The following is a 21089-nucleotide window of genomic DNA, read 5'->3' as shown; positions in this document are numbered from 1 at the left end:
TCCACGCTTCAGTTTCTCATTTGTAAATGGAGATTATGAAATGCAACTAATGCTTTTATGATAAAATTCTATCAAGCATCTCTGTGTTTTAGAGAATAGTTATCCCCAGGTAACTATTCTATTTTCAAATGCTAAACTTTGTATCTGGAGTCATTTATTTAATTTTAAAAATGAAATACATGTATATTTAAAGAAGTTCTAAAGGGATATAAGCCAATACCTACTAACCATAATTATCTCTGGGTGACAGAAACAAAAATAATTTCTATTTACCTCTTTTTGCTCATCTACAGTTAATTTTTCTACAATAAACAGACTTTCATAATAAAAAAGAAAATAAAGTTTTTTTAAAAATGAAATTAATTCAACAAGCAAATACAGGTAAACAATCTTTTTTAGAAATTCATACTTTGGAACTGAAAATTAAATATATCAACACTTATAAATAAACTTACTGAATTAATATGCCTATTGGAAGAGGAACAACAAAGAACATTAAACACACACTGCAATGTACTTTTCTATTCTGATTTCTCTTTTGAGCCCTAGTGCTGTTAGCATGTATCTTCACTTCTTTACTCTTATCAAGATTTCAATGTAATCCCCTCTTGCATTTCCAAAGTTGTTAAGAAAAAATTACCGATAAGACTTCTATAATCTCTTAACCTCGAATTTCTTTTCTCTTGTTCCTGGCTGACAGATTTCCACTGCAGTTTCATTCTGAAGTATTCATCACTATAGAAAACAATTTGACACCAAAGAAAGCTATTTGAAAACTTTATTTTTAACATTGTTTAATTGGGTTTTTCTATAAACAGTATATCAAAGCATTTATGATGCTAGTGGAATGTAAGTTTATAAAAACAATAGCAAAATGTTTAAAGTTATGACAAATAAGTGAAAACAAAAGAAAAAAATAACCTATACATATCACAAAGTTTATGTGATAAACTTTGTTCAACTACTAGAATAATTTTAGGTATTCTTTTACAAAAACATTTATCTCATCCTTAAAATCATCTCTAAAAGTATTCTAGTCATGAAATATTTTAACCACTAAAGTTTCCAAATAATTGTAAATACAAATCTAAGTGACTTTTTTTTAAAAAAAAATGTGACATTATAGTTCCATTTCCAAGCAGTTTATTGCAGAAACTAGTTAATGTAAAAATGTCTTAGAAGAACTGGTAAACATGCTGAAAAGAGAAGACTGTCAGATAACTTAAATATGCACATAATGACTGAAAATAGCTTTAAATCAAAGGCTAGACTGACAACTGAGAACAAGAAGTTGTACCTGGAAAGTTGGTCTGTGTTTCCTTTCAAGTCTGAGAAATAACTTAAAATAGAAATACTCTTCCAAAAAGAATGAAGGATCCATTATAAGAGTATCAGAAAATTAATTTAAAGGTAATTAATCTAAATAGCAAATATATTTCTTATGAGCCAATTTTATAATTTCGTAATGAATTATAAAAATGAATCAAGATGAATGAGAGATGTTTTTAAGTGTATGTCTATATAGTTATCTTTCAAGTATGCAAATGGCTTGTACAAGGCTTATATAAGGGAATATGTTTATCTTCTTTTTACATATTCACAAAAATAAATGCAACGAGGTGCTTCTAATAAGTGTTTCTGATTTAAAATAATTAGAATGCTCATAATTTTTTAAGTTAAAACAATAAAAATGAAGTTGTTTTTCCATTCCCCAGTCTATTCCAAATCCTCATCTAGAAACCCTATACTAATTTGTATGAGTGGGTTACTTGAATCTCTTTGATAAATGTACAAAAGACCATTACTTACGTTTTTTGCTTTTGTAATTGGGTTCTTTCCTCCTTGGTACTGTCCCAGGGAAAATAACCCAGAAGAAATTTCCATGCTTGCTTTCTCAATGCATGACTAAGTCCCTGAAGAAAGCATGCATATTAAACACATGAATGAAAAAGAATGTAATACTGTAAATTCACAAAACTTGTATTAAAAAGGAAAACTAATCTTTAAGAGGTAGTTTTATATATGTAAATAGTTCAATTCCGTAAATGCCATCTTGTTTTTTACTTCTAGATCCAAAAGATGTAAGCAGCTGCCAGAAAGTTTAAACAGTGTACAGAGTACAGTAGACTACAGCAGACAGACAGTGGGACTGGTGAGTCTAAGCCCAATCTTACAGAATAAGGCAAATGCCACTGGAATGCAGGCCTCCTTCACAAAACCCACAGAACTTTAAGTACGGAAGAATTCTTCCCCCAGAGTTAAGGGTATCCCTCTACCCAACCCCCAGGAACATCACAAGCACCTCACTCTGTCCTACTCAATCCAGGAATTTTAAGGCATCATTCATCAAAGAAATAACAGAGTTCATTCCTCCCTACTTCCCCCACCAAAAAAAAACCAACAACAACAAAAAAACACACCAAAACAGTAACGATAACAACAAAAGCCCTAAATACTAGGAGTTTATAAGACAAGCCATATTAGAGTGTTTAAATTACCCCTCTAAATATCATCTGCTTCATATTATCTACATTTAAAATTCTTCCTTCAGAATCAATGTTCTTAGTCCATTCTTCCAGTGATACTGGTTCTCTCCTTTGAACAATAGGCCGTTCTCCCAAATCAATCTAAAAATAAGATAAGCAATAACAAGTACATACTTAACCAGTGAAATGAAATAAAGGCATATAGAAACTAAATTTAAAATACTATTTTTCAGACATGACTTCTAATACTTTTAAGATCATCCCTTATTTTCCCATGTTTAGTTTAACTATAATAGTTAGCATTACATGTATTTCCCTTCTATTAAACACACAACAAACTGAGTTACAAATTCAGAAACAGGAAACCGCACAGACTAAAAATATTTGTTATTAAAAGAAAGTTCTTTACTATTTTGGGTTCAATTACATAAGTATAGAACATTCAACATGTAAATTCTGTAAGAAACCTTCAAACCAAATGATATGCTGTATTATTTAAAAAGAGAGAATATATAATTATTCCCTTAACCATATTCTAAAATTAGCTTTTCTTCTAAAGTTTGTATTTCTCAGAATTGATTCACGACCCACTAGCTTCACTCGGCATTTTCTATAGTGTTTTATTCAATTAACAGATGTTGGTAATTTTAAGATGCTATTTGCAAGATAAACCCTTTAATTAAGCACTAAAATTTAGATATTTATAGTTTTCTAACTATGTACAAGCCTGGAATTATAGCAAATTTAAGTCTTACTGAGCACATATAAAGATCTGCCATAATTCAGGCCAAAACCCATCTTACTTAAAAAAGGAAGTATTACATGAGAATAAAAGCCCTACAAGTAGTATCCTGACTAGCTGTCTCTGATGGCTATGAGAAAACATGCAAGTAAGGAACAGAACTAAGAGGCAATAGGAAAGGTTCGCTCTTCACTCTGCTATGCACTCAATGAAACAAACTTCATTATTATCAAAAGGTAATCAAAGAAGAGAGATCCAACCTTAATCAAGAAAGAGTAATAAGACAGAGAACAAATGAAGAATTTAGTGGCAGGACAAGCACTCATTGTCAGATATACTAGCAAAAAGTTGTAAGGCAAGAGGCAGATATCACCAAAATTACAGTACATGTTCTCCTGTTAAAATATAAGAGCTATATTAATACTAATCTTTACTCACTCTTGTGATGACTTCAAATCCTGGTTCTTCTTGTTGATTTATCTTTAGACCTGGAATAGCATCACTAAGAAAATCTGCCATTTCTGAAGGTGGTCGTTGATGTGTAGAGGGATCGCTGCCTCTCAAACTGTCAAAAATGTAGTTTGTGACTTTGGAAAATCCTATCATAGTTGCCGTATAAGGGTCCTTTTTAATTTTCTATGCAGTAGGAAGAAAAATATTAGCATTATTAATTCAAATAAAGAAAAACGAATACTCCATCATGGGCAAAAAAGCAAAGCTTTTTAAAAGAAAAGAAATCAGGACTAAAACAGAGTGTTCTAAGATTATCTTAAATTTGTATTTTCTTTCTTGGAAGAAAAATTTAAATTTTCTAAGCCAATCATTTCATTTGGTTAAAATAGCATAATAAATGACAAGTTAATGCTACTGATTGAATTGCAGATAAACAAATGATTTGCAGGCTTCACTCAATCTGCATACATCAGAAAACATACGCAGTGCTTACTTTCCAGTGGTGAATGGCCCACAACAGCTTTCTTCTGTCTAGCAGTCCTGCCTTCATACAAAAAAAATATGTCTTGAAGTGTGTACTACCATGCTATTCTGACACAAAATATGTGATGGCTAAATTTAAAAAGTCATATTTAAACATTAGCTGACATTTTAATCTAATTATATGAATAGTAAATCATGCCAACGAGAATAATTTATCTAGGACCGTGCTACCCTGGAAAACAGAAAAAGGTTTTTCTACTGTTAAGTGCTAGGGTAACTTCTGAAGCCCAAACTATTTGCTCATTCATATTTAGCAAAAATAGTTATTTATTAAATAATTTTTTTCACAGTAAGTAAAATTATCCTCTTATTTTCCATTTTAAACAGTGTTTAGTTCTCTCTCTCATCCTCTTTCCTAAAAAGTTCCCTCTATATCTTATTAATCTTTACATCTTCAAAACCAGGAAAAGAATAGCTGGGACACAGCAAGCACTCACATATTTGTTAAATGAATAAGTGAATAATAAATGAATAAACCATCTCATTACTTTACATAGTCATCTGAGTGATAATTAAATTTACTTCTGCCTATTATTAAGTGCACATTTTTAGCCAAATGCAAGAACAGTACTCAAATATTCTTAGGGGAATAAGATTGCCATGACGTCAAAACAACCTACTTAAATTCAAACCAGATTTTTGGCTAAACTGATCATTAATGAGTTCAAACTGGCCTACTCTGTGATCCCTGGCCTAATCAATAAAAGTTACGATACAAATCTACTGATGTCTAATTTTAGTAATATAATAAACGGAGAAATTGCCTTATGAGTAACCAAGAACCAAGGAAGCCTCTGAGTCTTGCAAATAACATGAAAACTTATTACTGTTTCTGTAAAATTACAGAGAATAGTTCCAAAAAGATTACACACACACCCACACACACATATATATACGTATATATATGTACCTGTCTCATTTTGCATACTCTCTGAGAAGATGAGAAGTATGGGGTATATAAAATAATGCAGTCAGAATAATACAGGATAGATCTAAGAAACATACTTGTATTAAACCATATGCTGGCTCATCAAGAAGATTTTCAAAAGACTGTGAAAGACTCTTATTCTGACAATTCACAAGAAGTGTTCTTTTATCCTGTGGAGATCTATAACAAAAAAGAGGATTTGTAGAAAATACTAATATACTGTATCAATTACTACATGAACAATTACTAACACAAATGTTCCTTACCAAAAAAAAAAAAAAACCCAAAACATTTTAACAGTTTTCCATTAATACATTAGCAAATATTTAGTAACTATTTTAAAGGAGCTTCAAAACTACATGAAACATAAAATACAAAATTAACAAATACTAAATACACTGTTTATAACATAAATAAAACAAATATAAAGTGTATTTTTATTCCAGGTAAAGCCAAAAGGATTAAATTGGAATGAACCTAAATTCTTCTCTAGAATTATAGTAGAAAACCATTACAAGATATCTGGCTTTATTACCATAAAAATTAAAGAAAGCCAAAACAGACATTAGGAGTCATCAGTATGTAATATTTACATACAGAAAATATGTCCTATTTTGAAATGATTTCTACCTTCATTCACAGCTTAGTAATACTGCAATATAAAATGTTAAAAACGTAAGCTATATTAGTTATTTGATAAAGATCATTAAGCATGCTAACCATAATTACAAACACACATATGAACATATTTTAACAAGATTATTATGTATGGTTGGGTAATACTATGCTTATTAGTTCTTGCTTATTAAACTCTACAAGCAAGTCTCTTCACATTTCTGAGTAATGACAGAATTTAACAACATGTTTTCAGAACAGACATCTAATTTCTAGTCATCTGACAAATTATCCAGTCTTTTTTCTATTTAGTGAGTTTTATGACTTAGTCAGTTCTAATAAATCTACAACTTTTCTATGTTTAAAATAAAAATTAAATGTGTTATTTTGCTGCTATACACCTCCTGTTTATTATAAATGTTTGAGATAAGATCTTTAATAACAGTTATCTCTTCTCAATTCTAACATAACAGGATGTAACAGTAATGCTAGAGTGGATATGAAATCCAAAACAAGATCTTATATTCTTACATAGTCAGAAACAGCACTCGATCTGCATATACAATAGTAGCTAATAAGCCCCTTGGCTTTTTAAAAGGGGCTGAGGTTGAGTCATTTGATATAGGAGGAAAAAAAACATACATTTTAAAACATTTACTTTTCTGAATATTTTGAGGGGTCATAATTAATAGGCAGACTTACAGATTCTCTCACAAGGCATTTTTTAAATGATGGACTTTGAAATGCAGCATCAGAAAAGAAAAGTAGCTAATAAAGAAACAAAATTTTATTCCCAGCACAGTGCTGCTGGCACTGCCATCATTTTGTTTCTAACAATAAATCAAGTCAAATTATTTCTTTAAAACCCAAATAAAAAATGCTCATGAAAGTCAAACCACTGCCTATACATATAAAAGAGGAACCAACAGGCAACTTTCAGCTATCTGGGCTCAGATAACTCTACGGCTCCATATCTTAAACAGTGGCCACTAAACTGGAGATCAGAAGATGAAATGACTGCCTTACCAACAAGCAACCACAAATATTTTTTAAAAAGAAATTCCTTCTTTTCTTTTCTCATAACTATTGCTCTGTGATGGGGGGTGGAGGAAGCTCTAAGAAGGAGGGAAGATATGAAGAAATTAAAGACCTGACTGCCCCAACGGAAATCAACAAAACACTTAAAAAGTACATTGGTCAAGGGACAAGTAGTATACTGTTATACTGCTAGGTAATTGCAGAGCTCACCATAAGGAAGACTGGTATTCCAAAATATTACCAGAACGTTTCCACCTGCTGGGTCACCACACTGATTTAATCTATAAATATATATTCTGGGAAGTTGATCTCTCATGCTAACATTATTCAAGACTTTCAAACTCATTGCAGCAGTAAGATGAACTTTTAATGACGCTAACCCAGCAATTCTACTACAGCCTGCTAAACAATTTGAAGAAAACTATAGTCTAGTATCACAACTATAGAAGCATATCTCCTGAAAATTCTGAAGTATATCCCAGGCTCTGGTGTGAGCCTCTGCCAAAGACCTCATAATAAACTCAGAAATTATAAACTGAATAATGCTTGTATACCCAAATGTAGCAGTAACTATTTTATATTTCTGTTGAGAATGACCAATATGTAAGGCTAAAGAAATAAACAGCATTGCAGAGATTATCAATCAAAACTGGGAATAAAATATAGAAAGGTACAACAACAAAATTTTACATCTAGAACCTAATCTTTTAAATGGTTGGTGCTGTTTGACGATACAACAAATTTGGCTTTTCAAGGGAATATTTTACTGCTTGGATATTTGCGTATCAATATAAAAATGGCCCAATGTACAAAATAACTTAATGGAATCAACAGGTCTCATTCACATCTTAGCAACCAACTTGGTTTCAGAAAGGTAAGAAAAATATATTTGTAGCTCATTCTTTTATCCAAGTGAATATCACATTTTAAATGATGATAAATCAAAGAACACTTACAAACATGAACAAATATGACAATTTGTTTTCCTGGTAAATAAGAAAACTATCTGAAAAATATTAAGCATCAAGAAGATGGCCTATGTTGCACTGACTAGATCGGGTTGTTGAGACTGAAAGAAAGAACTACACATGACTAGCCTAGCAGAGCCTCTTCCTGGCGCTTGTGAGCCATCTAGGTTGCCCATTCCTAGATTACTGGCCATCTCTGCTCGTCCATATGGTAAGGCCCTGCTCCTGTAAAAGGAAGGTCAGCTCTTTATGAAGACAGACTTAATTCACTAGGAAGTGGACTGAGAAGACAACATGGCCACAAATGCAAGCCACATTCCTCAATTTAGCTTAATCAAAAATAAAAAAAGTTATCTGGTCTAATTCTCTTGGTTTTGAACTCAAAAGAAGACAGGAGGGGTGACCACTGGCATCCCAATGAGGCTGAAACCAAGATTTCCTTGACTACTCTTCTTTGTGGTCTCTAAAACAATATTTGACCATAGAAATAAGACTCTGGAAACATCGTTTTACTTAGGATAACTGCTCCAGGGACAGGAAATGAGACCCCCTGGGCTGACACCTAGTAGAATAAAAATTGGGTATAATATTTAGAAATTTTCATTTATTTGAACTTTAACTTAAAAATTTGGGAATTCCACTTATTTGAATCTTAACAAGAACAAGAGCCTTTAAATTTCTCTTTAAGAATTTTGTAATTCACAACAGCAAAGGCATGAAATAAACCTAAACGCCCATCAATGGTGGGCTGGATAAAGACAATGTGGTATATATACACCATGGAATACTATGCAGCCATAAAAAGAATGAGACCATGTCCTTGGCAGCAACATGGATGGAGCTGGAGGCTATTTTCCTAAAGCAAATTAATGCAGGAATAGAAAGTCAAATACTACATGTTCTCACTTATAAGTGGGAGCTAAACAACAACACATGGACACAAAGAGAAGAACAACAGACACCAGAGCCTACTTGAGGGTAGAAAGTAGGAGGAGAGAGAGGATCAGAAAAACTACCTATCAGATACTATACTTATTACCTGTGTGACAGAATTATTTGTACACCAAAACCCCGTGACATGCAGTTTACCTACTTAACAAACCTGCACATATACCCCTGAACCTAAAATAAAAGTTAAAACAAAAAAGAATCTGACAGTGGGGGATGGCTTATATAAATTTGGGACTTTTTAAATACTGGTGAATATTTACTTGGAATAGCTTTATTCTACTACTTGGAATAGCTTTATTCTACTACTTGGAGTCTATAAAATCTATGGTGAGCTATATGGCATAATATAATTGGGCATAATTTGTGACAGGAAGGAGAATAGGGAGGGAGCACTTATTTTCAGCCTAGAGTATGGAGGGGCCTTGGAGATAAATATTTGATGCACTGTTTTTACACATTTCAGACCATTCATGGGTCAAAACGTAAATTGCCCTCCCAGTGTCACAGGAGAATACACAAAGCAGTGGCTGACATTAGAAGAACAGCTTTTGAAGTAGTCACTTTAGACACTATCTCCCTCCCCAAGAAGAGCAGCTACATCCTGGTTCACTAAAAACTTAATGATTAAGTCTAATGAGAAGAGAACAAAGTGTACAAAGCTTTTTCTCTTTTACCAGATCATTAAAGGGTGCAACTAATCACTTAGGCTCACATCTCCTCCAACTCTATGCTCCCCTTAGTTGATTTCATTCTCTCTCAGAGTTTCAATCACTCCCACATATGGAAAACTTACATATTATCCTAATATACTTTTATATTGCCATATGTCTTATTCATGGCACTTACTATAGCTGCAACTTAAGGCAGGGGCCATGTCTTTTTTGATTACTGCTTTCTTTCCAGAAAATAGCACTACTGCATCTAAGACACACTAGGCATTCAAAAAAATACTTGAATTAAATGAAGAAAAAAAAAAAAAACATGTATAAGGAACACCGTTCCATGGCTTCACATTTCCAAAAGGAAATAAGCACTTCTAAAGAAACTCTCCTTCCCAGGGACTTAAGTGCTGAGACTGAGAAAGAGTAGGGTGCATGCTAGGCATAATTCCTTCCAAGCTCTCTCTCTTTCCCTCTCTCTTAGATCTGCCTATCAACAGAGGAGGTGCTTTCATTCTGCTCTCACTCACATCCTCAGTGGCCTGTCCTCATTAGGAAAGCCTGTGGGTGTCAAGAAGTAACAACAACCAGTTTAGTTCAAAACTAATCTGGGGTGAATTATTATAATGTCATATGTCTAAACCCCTCTAATAACAGTATTTTCATCACCATCTCTGATTCTTTTTTTTTTTTTTTTTTTTAGGCAACGTCTTGCTCTGTCGCCTTGGCTGGAGTGCAATGACATGATCTCGGCTGACTGCAACCTCTGCCTCCCAGGTTCAAGCAATATTCCTGCCTCAGCCTCCCGAGTAGCTGGGATTATAGCTGGCTTTTTTGTATCTGTAGTAGAGACGGGGTTTCACCATGTTGGCGAGGTTGGTCTCGAACTCCTGACCTCAAGTGATCCGCCCACCTCAGCCTCCCAAAGTGCTGGGATTACAGGCATGGGTCAGTGTGCCCATCCCCATCTCTGATTCTCATACCTCTCATTTGTTTACAAATTTAGAAAAGGAAACAAGCTTTCACTTGCTACTCTCACGAAAACACGACCACCACACATTCAAGATACATATACCCCTATTAACTGCTTAAGTGGTTATCAAGACTATCCTTGAACCCATCCAGGATAGATAACTCTACCTCCTGAGCTAAAACTTGTCTTCTAATTTCTTTTTAGAGTCACATAAAGCAAATCTCCAATCTGTTTCTCACAATAACCTTTCAAAAATTATATGTCAAATTGATAATTATCATGCCATTTATTCATTCAACTAATATTTATTGCACATTTATTATGTATCAGACACTGTAGCTAGGAACTAGGAAGAATATGGAAACAAGATAGATACAATCCCTATCCTTCAGAAGTATACATTCTAGAGTAAAACACAAAAGAATAGACAAAATTATTGTATGCTGTTAGATGCCATGAAGGAAGCAAACAAGAAAATTAGATAGCGAGGTGCAGATAGGAAAACTACATTAGATGGGGAAAGAGGGCATCGTGGAAAGCCCCTCTGAGGAAGTGACATTAAATGGAGACCTCAGGGATCAGAAAGAGAGGAAAATATTCCAAGTAGAAAAAACAGTATGCATAAAGGACCTTAAGACAAGAAAGAGTTTAGGGGGTTTTAGGAACTGAAAGAAATCTGCATGAGTAGAATGGAAAAGACAATGGCATGAGATGTTGTTTTAAGAGCTAAGACAGGGCAGGCCCTTGTTGATGACAGTGAAGAAGTTTGGATTTTATTTAATGTTGCATTGAAATTTCTCTTCTTCAAGTTAAACCACATCCTTCAATGAAATATTTTTCATAGGACCATTTTGATCCCCTTCCTTACACTGGTTATCTCTTTAATACAGAATAGGTAGTCTAGCACATTTAAAATGCAGTGTTTACTACTTGCAGTTCAAGCCTACTTCTCCAAAATATAATCAGTAAAAAGGAGAGAGGAGCTACCACCTCCCTCATCCTAGATATTATGCTTTAATCAACAGTCTCGGACCAAATGATCTCATTTGTGAGTTACGTCACAACACCAATACCGAGCTTACTATGGTGCTAAAACTCCCAAGTCTTTAATGCCTGCTACTCAATAACCATAACCTTATATTCCAATCATGATACTGTCTCTCCTGAAATCTACTCATCCTCTCAGTGGTAACCTATTCACAGGTTCTCACTTCGAGATCTAAGATCCACATACCACCAAGCAGGTCTGACTTTCTTACACTTACTGGCACTGAACAGCTTGCCTATTGCCAGCCAGAGGTGATTAACATAGTAGGGGAGAATCTCATGCCAGAAAATACACAGTCAAGAATCTTCCAGTTTTTGTATCACTTCTAGCTTTATGTAATCTAAATTTAGGCAAGGTGTTAAATTCTACTATAAAGTGAGGACATTATAAATGAAGTTAGCAGCCAGGCGCAGTGGCTCACGCCTGTAATCCTAGCACTTCAGGAGGCAGAGGCAGGCAGATAATCTGACGTCAGGGGTTCAAGACCAGCCTGGCCAATATGGTGAAACCCTGTCTCTACTAAAAAAATACAAAAATTAGCCAAGCGTGGTGGCGCATGCCTGTAATCCCAGCTGCTCAGGAGGCTAAGGTGGGAGAACCGTCTGAACCCACGAGGCAGAGGTTGCAGTGAGCCAAGATCGCACCACTGCATGGAAGGAAGGAAAGGAAGGAAGGAACGAAGGTTAGCAATCATTCCCTGCAGTTCCCCCAAGCCCAAAACCTCAACTTCTCCCTTCTTACCTCCATATATCCAACCCATCACAAAATCTAATCCTAAATACTCCAATACTTCCATCTTTCCTATCACTATCCCAGTTCAGGCCACTTTAATCTCACCTGGGTAACTGGAAGAACCTGCTAACATGACTTAAAAGATGCTTTGTGCTTTGGACTTTACTTGGCTCTTTGGCTTCATCTTTAACTGTATTACCCTCCCCTCCTCATACTTTGCAGACCTGTAATACTGAATTAATTTGTTGTGTGACCACATCATGTTCGTACTCTTTCCTTCATCTAAAACATCCTTCCCTCTAAATATCTCCTTCCCGTTCCTTGTAGTGATCACTCATTTTTCAGGTATCTACTTAGATGCTTCTTCCTCCAGGAAGTCTTCCTTGATCCCTACTCCCAGTCTGAATTAAGTGCCCCTCATTCCTTCCCAGGAACTCCCAAAGCAGCTTACACTTCTTTCATCTTAGTCCTTACTTGTTGACATCCTTCACAAGACTATGAATTCTCTAAGACCCAAGAACACCCCTGTTTTACTCACTACTAAATATCAAGCAACTACTACAGTGTTGGGATGTAATAGATACTCAAAAAATATTTGCTGAGAGTAACAGTGAGGCAGCATGTGTGTGTACAGATGCACACAGGTAACTAAATGAGAGACAAGATTTTTGGAAAGTGGTAAGGCCTTGTCTTCCAACTGAGAAATAATTTTATAAAGGACTTAGGACTTGCCTGACTTAAAGTTGCAATATCACAAGTAAAATTGTATATTTAATAGAAAATACATACTAAACGGTAAATTAGGTAAATACATAGGCCATAAATTACTAATGCATCATCATTCATTTAAATGTATAAAAAATATTAAACTACTCTCTTCTCCGTAACAGTAATTAGGTGGTAAGTCTCAGATTCAAATTACTAAAATAACACAATATTATTCAGTCATTGTTCCAAAGAAATCAATATCCCAGAAAAAACAAAGCTGTTCATGTCCTCGTATGCAAATAATTGGTCACTGATGCCCAAGGTCAAGTAAAAATAGTTTGCTTTGGGATTAATACAATGATCCGGTTTCAATAAGTAGAAAATAATATGATACTTACTCACACAATACCACATATTTTTCAAGAGATTCAATCAGTAGTTTGCTATCTCCTTGATGAAAGTGTAGAGCAGGGAGAACGACGTCATCCTTTAGACAGAATACCAAATAGGACCAGCCCATACCCTCTTTGTTTTGCTTGATTGATTTCAGGTCTGTCAAACTGAACAGGAATGACCATTTGCTTTTCCCATTTCTATGACTTGGAGCATCTTAAAAACAAGAAAGTGGGGCAAAATATTTTTGTTCACCTTTTAAAAAGGTACTGACAGTGCTCTCCATGACTGCCTAACATAAATTAGTTGAACCCAGGGAATCAGTACAGCACTCATGTTATTATGGCTTCCACCTGTGTTAGATATGGCAACTTATTTGTTCTTTAAAAAATGATTTTTAAAATAATTATCCTACCACATATAAATGTTTTAAATGTTATTCCTATGTAAAATATAAGCTTTGCCCAAAAAAACTGATCATGGCTTTGCAAGCAGGCAGACTGGATTCATATTGCAGCACTACCATCTTACTAACTGAATGATCTGGGACAAATTGAATTTCTCTGAGCCTCAGTTACTTCATTTGTAAAATGGAGATAATTATACTTACCTCCCATTGTAATTCTATTAATAAGAATTAGGAGATAATACTTTTCAACTTACTAGTACAAGCCAAGTATACAGAAAATTCTCAGTAAATGTTTATCTGTCCCACTCCCCCCGAAATAAGAATAGCTTAATTCTCTTGAAGAGTCAAAAAACAAAACAAAAACTTTTATTCCTTCATTTCCTTTTGTAATTATTTTTAGGACACTACACTAGTAGTGAAGTAAGCATACTGATATAAAAAAAAACACTGGAGTGAATATACAGACATTTTATTTGCAGAAAAACAAAGTACAGCAAGGAATTGAGGATGAAAAGATAAAAAGTTGTGAATGCTTCAAAAATAATGAATACATTCAATTGCTAAATTAACTGTCTACTAAATTAAGACCTCAGTTCAAATCAAATTATAGTTATGTAAAATACAGCATGTTCTGAGTTTATGGCCTCTTTATAGAAGCGAAAATTCCAGGTTTGTGAACATTATCGTAATTGATAACAAGCAACTTAAATATCAACTATTTAAACAAAAAACTGAAAGAGAAAAAACTATTTCTTCTCACTAATGATGCTAGTACTTATAATTCACTTCTAATCTAAAACACCATGTTAACAATTTAACTACAACATAAGCAAGTCTGTCTCTGAAATTTTAAAAAACCTTTGCTAAAATGTTATTTCTTAAGAAGTGTCATACTATCCTGCTACTCAAGACCTTTATTAATTCTGTCCCACACTACCAATCCCACAAAGATAAACTACTTAGAAGGAAGTTGCTTACAAGACTAGATCAGAAGACATATTAATCAGTGTTGACCTGCATGGATGTATCACCTTCCTATCTGTAATCATCTCCAATAAGATCTCTTGAACTCACAAAAAGAAATCTACAGCTTACAGAAACCTCTATCTGCAAGGAAATCATGTGCCATCATTATTTCAGGGACACTTCAACAAGTATCATTTGAAGGAAGCTAAAGTAACTTATCTATATACAATGACCAGCAGCTTTCACACCAGTTTGGACAGCGAACTCACATGTAAGATATACCAAATTAAGTGCCATGTGCCCACTTGACTACTTTACATAATGTTTCACTGGTATTTATATTTTAGAGCTCATAAGACCACTTCAAGCTGATATCTAAGTGAGAACAGTTCTAGAATTTCAACTTATTCATGAATCATTTAAGTGTGAATGTACTTAGACTACCTAGAACAGATACATACTGCTGGCTTATCTGCAAAGACCAAAAATATTTCACAGAAAAACAGCAATGAAAAAAAGAAGAAAAAAAGAAACCCAAAAAACTACATATGGACAATTTTTTAAATTAAATTCTTCAGTTGCACAGAGTATTTTATCTAAATTAATGCAAGAAAATCATATGAAGTATATTAAATACTGTATGTATGCTATATGAATTATCAGGAGTTTGTGCATATTCAAGAGTGAAGGTTTTACATAGATTTTTCCCTCATTAACAGAAGAGACATATAGTACATACAAAAGAAAATGCCTCACACATTTCCACATTTAAAGCTCTGACAAAGAAATATTTAAATTTAAAGCCCTGACAAACAAATATTCTAGGCCTTCCACTAGAATAAAAGCTTCATGAGAACAGGAACTTTATCTTGTTCACAGCGATATCCTCAATATCCTCAGTGCTAGAAGAGTGGCTAGCATACAGTAAGCAGTCAAAGATGAAAGATCTGTTGAATAAGTGAATTAACAACCTAGTATCAAGTCAACATAAAACTAAACTGCAAAGTAGTCTGCTGCAAATAGCTAGCCAGAAATAGAAATGGTTGCAAAGGAAAACAGAAATCAAGAGTGAACTCAAAATATCTTTCTACTCAAAGCAAAGGTAAAGAAAATTAATTAGTTCTAATGAATTTACTATGTTACCAAATACATGTAAAAACTATCTCCAACACACTAACATGAGAATACTAAATATAATGGCAGAAGAACTGAACAAACAGCTCTATTCTTCTTGTAAGAGCAGAACAGTTCAGTAAGTCTCTATATGCCTTGAATAGAATTAACATTAAGGACAAACTTTATTTGGATGGATCTCTAGAACAAACATGAGACAGTCCGATGTTCTTGGAATGAATATTTCCAAAACATTTAACCTGTCTGGTATATAACAACAAAGGATGTAGCAGTAGAAACTCTTACAAAATGTAAAGCAAAATGCTCTTAAGAAATATAAAATTAAATAAGTCTGATAGTCAATTTTTTAAAGGTTTGTCCCAAATTGCCTTTGTGCCTCACACAAAAAAGAAAAAAGTACAAAGTTAAAAATGAGAAGCGTAAAAGATAAGAAAAACAAAGGCTTTTTCTTTTGGGGAAAAAAAAAACTTTTAGAAAATAAGAAAGTTTTGTAATGAAATACATTTAAAACCTCTGGAATTTCTCAAGCTTAGAAATGAACTCATGGGCTTAGAAAATGCCTCCTTAACTTTCTTTTTTTTTTGAGATGGAGTCTTGCTGTGTTGCCAGGCTGCAGTGCAATGGCACGATCTCGGCTCACTGCAACCTCTGCCTCACAGGTTCAAGCGATTCCCCTGCCTCAGCTTCCCCAGTAGCTGGGACTTACAGGCATGCGCCACCACGCCTGGCTAATTTTTTTGTGTGTTTTAGTAGAGACAGGGTTTCACCATTTTGGCCATGGTTGTCCCGATCTCCTGATCTCGTGATCCACCTGCCTTGGCCTCCCAAAGTGTTGGGATTACAGGAGTGAGCCACCGCACCCGGCCTTTAACTTTTAATAACTACAAAATAAAGTCTGTTCACTTTGTAAGTCCACTCTGTGGTCAAGCAGGATTACATCAGTCGTTTTTTGCCAAGCTACACAGCTATAGAGAAGTTCTCAACTCTGACCACATATTAAAGTCATTTGAAGACCTTTCAAAAAGCACAGATGCCCAGGCTATATCTCCAGAGTCTGATTTTTGGTAGTATTTTTTAACAATCTAACCTACCCAGGTGATTTCAATGTGCAGCCAAGGCTGAGAACCACTAATAAAGTGATCTTTATTGTCAGATTATGCTTCTCTCATCCATGTAATGCTTCTTTCTTTTATGAAATTCTGGGCTACAAACCTATATAGAAATATTACTATACTGAATACCATAGGCAACTGTAACACAATGCTAAGTATTTGTGTATCTAAACACGTCGAAACGTAGAAAAGGTGATGCACTGCGCTGTGACCATACAAAGACTATGATGTCACTAGGTGACAGGAAATTTTCAGCTCCATTATAATCTTACGGGCTTATGGGACCACTGACATATAGGCGATCAGTCATTGAAATGCTGTTATGTGGCACATGATTGTACATATGTAGAAAGGAGAATAGTCACTGAACACATATTAAGGGAAAACTGCAATGAGCCATGAAGAGTCCAGCAAGATGCTGAAATTAGAATGGTATGGTTTAGTAGTATACTCCGCCTCCCCCTGTTACTTTAGGATAAAATAACATGATTATTACAATTCTACTAGATTAAAGAAAAATGTACATGAAGGACAGCCAAAGGAATGTTTTAAAGTGGTTCTATTTTCTGCCATTAATAACTATAAAATAGAGCAAGTATTTTAAAATCTTTTTTGAAGCCACAACCAATAAAACAAAAAAAAGAGATGAAAAGGGAATATAACTAAAATATGAGATTTACATATATTAACCAAAGAAATTAATCATCCTTCTCACTGAGGAGCATTCAAGAATCTTCTCTGCATTTTTGTTTATTAGCATATTATATTGTAGCAAATCAGTTTAAGATTTCAAAAGACTTAATTCATACCTCCATTGGTATGTGGTTTCCTTTTAAATGAAACTGTATTAACCATGTCCCATTCTGCTTCGTAACTGTTCAGATGTTCTGATCCTCGATGACCTCTTTCTTTTGGGGCCTGAGTCCATTCTACAACTGAACTGGAGTCCTAAAATAATTATAACATATAAAATATTTAAAGTCTAAAACAAATTTCATTTCAATCCACAACATCATCTCAGCTTCAATATTTGTAGGCAGGCTGCAGACGACATCACTGGTGGGAAAACTGAACACCATTTCCTATCCTTTTCTCTCTTGATTATCTTTATCAAAAAAAAAAGCTAGAGAAGCTTGACTAGACTCCCCTGCAGTCAGAGTTGCCAATGAAATATAAGCAGAAGTCAACTCCGAAAATGGCTTTGCTTTCATAATAAAAGCCTCATCCTTTTTTTCCTGTTTCCTGCTTTGAATGTAACCATGCTGCCTAAAAATAGTCTTCTTCTGACTATAGGGAAAAAGCAAGAGAACCACTGCAAAAAGCTCCCAACCTCCAAACTTTTAGTTATTTAAAGAAAAGAGCCCAATGGTGGCTATTTAAGCCATCAATGGTTGTATAATTTCTTATAGGCAATCAAAATTAGCTAAAAGCAACAGATTCACATGTGTAGTTCTTAGAATTTTCCATTTTTAAAGATAATAAAACCAAAAGTCTAAAATGCAATATGGTTTGAGTAAATCAAAAATTTAATTTCTATACAACAAGACACCATATATAAGCTAAAGATAGCGCAACTAGAACATTTTTCTAAAATATATAACAAAAGAAAAACATCCAAATTACAAAACAACTCCTATCAATTTATTTAGAAATAGACCAATATCAAAACAGAAAAACAAGCAAATGGTATGAATAGGCAAGTCAAAGAAGAAGAAATATAATGTAATAAACATAGAAAGATGTCAAACTTCAGTAACAATGAAAAGCAAGTTGACAGATTTCTATTTTTTGCCCCATTCAATTAAAAAAGATAATTATCAAATATGGAAGACAACGTGAGGAAATGGACCATCTCACACTGCTGATGACAGTGCTCATTACTACTGACACAGGAGGACAAACCAGGTCTTTCTAAACATATACATACACAAAAATAAAATGCATACAGGTAAAAGTCTGGAAAAATATACATTAAACAGAGACAGGTAAGGGAGGCCGAGCGAGGTGGCTCACACCTGTAATCCCAACACTTTGGGAGACCGAAGCGGGTGGATCACCTGAGGTCAGGAGTTTCAGACCAGCCTGGCCAACATGGTAAAACTCTGTCTCTACAAAAAATAGAAAAAAAGTTAGCCAGACAAGGTGGTATATTCCTGTAATCCCAGCTACTCGAGAGGCTGAGGCAGAAGAATCGCTCGAACCCAGGAGTCAGAGGTTGCAGTGAGCCAAGATTGCGCCATTGCACTCCAGCCTGGGTGACAACAGAAAAACAGCGTCTCAAAAAAAAAAAAAAAGAGAGAGAGAGAGAGACAGAGACAGGTAAGGGAAAAGACTCTAGTCAAGCAGGGCTTCAACTTTCTATTACTTGAACTTTTGTAACAGGATTGTATTCATGTGTCGATAGTATAATTCTTTTTTAAAAGGGAAAAGGAAAATTAATAAGAATGAAAAGAAACTATAAAGGCACAAGAAAAATTAAGATGTAAGAAATAGAAACAGACTAAAAAACAGTAGGGAAACCGAACAAACGAAATTATAAAATAGATTGTTTTTTCTTCCAGTTCCTTCCTCAAATGTCATTTCTTGTTTGACGAGTTTTTTTTTAAATCAACCCTCAGGCCGGGTGCAGTAGCTCATGCCTGTAATCCCAGCACTTTGGGAGGCCAAGGTAGGTGGATCACTTGAGGTCAGGAGTTTGAGACAAGCCTGGACAACATGGCAAAACCCCGTCTCTACTAAAAATACAAAAATTAGCTGGGAGTGGTAGAGGGTGCCTGTAATCCCAGCTACTTGGGAGGCTGGGGCACCAGAATTGCTTGAACTCAGGAGGCAGAGATTGCAGTGAGCCGAGATCGCACCACTGCACTCCAGGCTGGATGAAAGAGAGAGACTCCTTCTCCAAAAAAGAAGAAGAAAAAAAAAAAAACCCTCATCACCATCCCTATTAACCCTATCGTCAGTAGTGAGGAAAGCTAAGAAGCATCTACAAGAGTACTCTGTTCCCCACCTCTCTCTCTGACTTCTATCTACTTCCCCCTACCAACTCTGCATACAAAAAGGCTCAAATTGGTAGGTCATGCCAATAATCAGGGAAATAAGGATTAAAGGTCAACCTGAAGATAGGACAACTAAGTCCAAAAGGCTGGAGTTTTGGAAAACATCATTTATATCTAAATTAGGAAAAATCAAGCACAATGAGCAAAGGAATGATGTACTGAAATCAGGAGAATTAATTGAAAATCAACCTATACAAAGAAGTTGGCAAGACTCCCAGCCCTTTTTCTCCACTCATTTGCCAGAATACTGCCATCCAAGCTTACCCTTTCCAGGCAGGAATCTGCAGATTCTTCTCAAATCTACTAGCCCCAAAAGACGTGGATTTTGACATTAGGGATTCTCCAAGGAAACAGCTTAGCCATGCACCCCAGGAAGAGTCTCACTATTACCAGGCCTATCCATACCTACAGAGAATATCACTGTTGTGCATCTGCTCTTAAATTTGTTAAATATGAAGCCCCACACTACATAAGCAACGAACATCAAAGACAAGTTATCTACAGAAAACAGAGTTCAAATGAAATGAGTGGGGGCGGGGCAAAAGGTCACTAGAGTTGGAAATGGACTACATAGGGAGATGAAGAACATCTAAGAACTTAGCTATCCTTAAACTCCTCAGTAATAAGAAAATATATTACAACCACAAAGAACAGAATGCTAATGCTATTCCTTTAAAAGGGGACACGAGGACACTCAGAACAAGAAAGATGTCTTAGTAATGAAATCATAGCAAAAAATGAAAAAGGCAATAGAAAAGTGAATTTCCTAGAAAATAGTACAGACCAATAAATAAATAAGAAAGAAAGAAAGAAAGAAAGAAAGAAAGAAAGAAAGAAAGAAAGAAAGAAAATAAATAGGAAAGAAAAGATTTTAAAATTACAGGACCAGTCCAGAAATTGTAGAGTTCCAGAAAGAAAACAGAAAATGGGGAAGAAATCATCACTAAAATAAATCAAAAATATTTCCCAGAATTAAAAAAAAAAGACAGAAGTTTCCATATTAAAAGAGCTCATCAAGTACCCAGCACAATGTATTATAAAAACAAATCCACAAAGGCACATAACCAGAACGTAAAACCAGAAACAAAAAGACAATAATTAAAAGCTTCTACAGAGGTTTAAAACAAAAAAACAAATAAACACACATAACATGGGATCAGGAATTAGAATGCATT

General features: G+C 34.7%; 1 protein-coding gene across 12 annotated transcripts in view; it reads right to left on the bottom strand.

Moving 5' to 3' along the window:
- TBC1D15 (TBC1 domain family member 15) overlaps nucleotides 1–21089 on the bottom strand; it is an 80490-nt gene that overhangs the window by 23923 nt on the left and 35478 nt on the right. For 8 of the 12 annotated variants that reach the window (XM_055235747.2, XM_063615076.1, XM_055235748.2 and 5 more), the window contains 7 exons: nucleotides 17668–17806; nucleotides 13243–13453; nucleotides 5230–5332; nucleotides 3667–3864; nucleotides 2499–2627; nucleotides 1810–1913; nucleotides 641–735 (listed from right to left, as the gene is read on the bottom strand). In XM_055235747.2, the coding sequence (XP_055091722.2) occupies nucleotides 641–735; nucleotides 1810–1913; nucleotides 2499–2627; nucleotides 3667–3864; nucleotides 5230–5332; nucleotides 13243–13453; nucleotides 17668–17806 (979 nt within the window). Of the gene's footprint in view, nucleotides 1–640; nucleotides 736–1809; nucleotides 1914–2498; nucleotides 2628–3666; nucleotides 3865–4174; nucleotides 4226–5229; nucleotides 5333–13242; nucleotides 13454–17667; nucleotides 17807–21089 lie in introns of all 12 variants that reach the window. The other 4 variants (XM_063615075.1, XM_055235746.2, XM_063615077.1 and 1 more) reach the window with 2 other exon arrangements.

The sequence above is a fragment of the Symphalangus syndactylus genome, chromosome 13 (genome assembly GCF_028878055.3).
Source record: "Symphalangus syndactylus isolate Jambi chromosome 13, NHGRI_mSymSyn1-v2.1_pri, whole genome shotgun sequence".
Classification (NCBI taxonomy): Eukaryota; Metazoa; Chordata; class Mammalia; order Primates; family Hylobatidae; genus Symphalangus; species Symphalangus syndactylus.
This window is presented reverse-complemented; position numbering and strand designations above follow the sequence as displayed.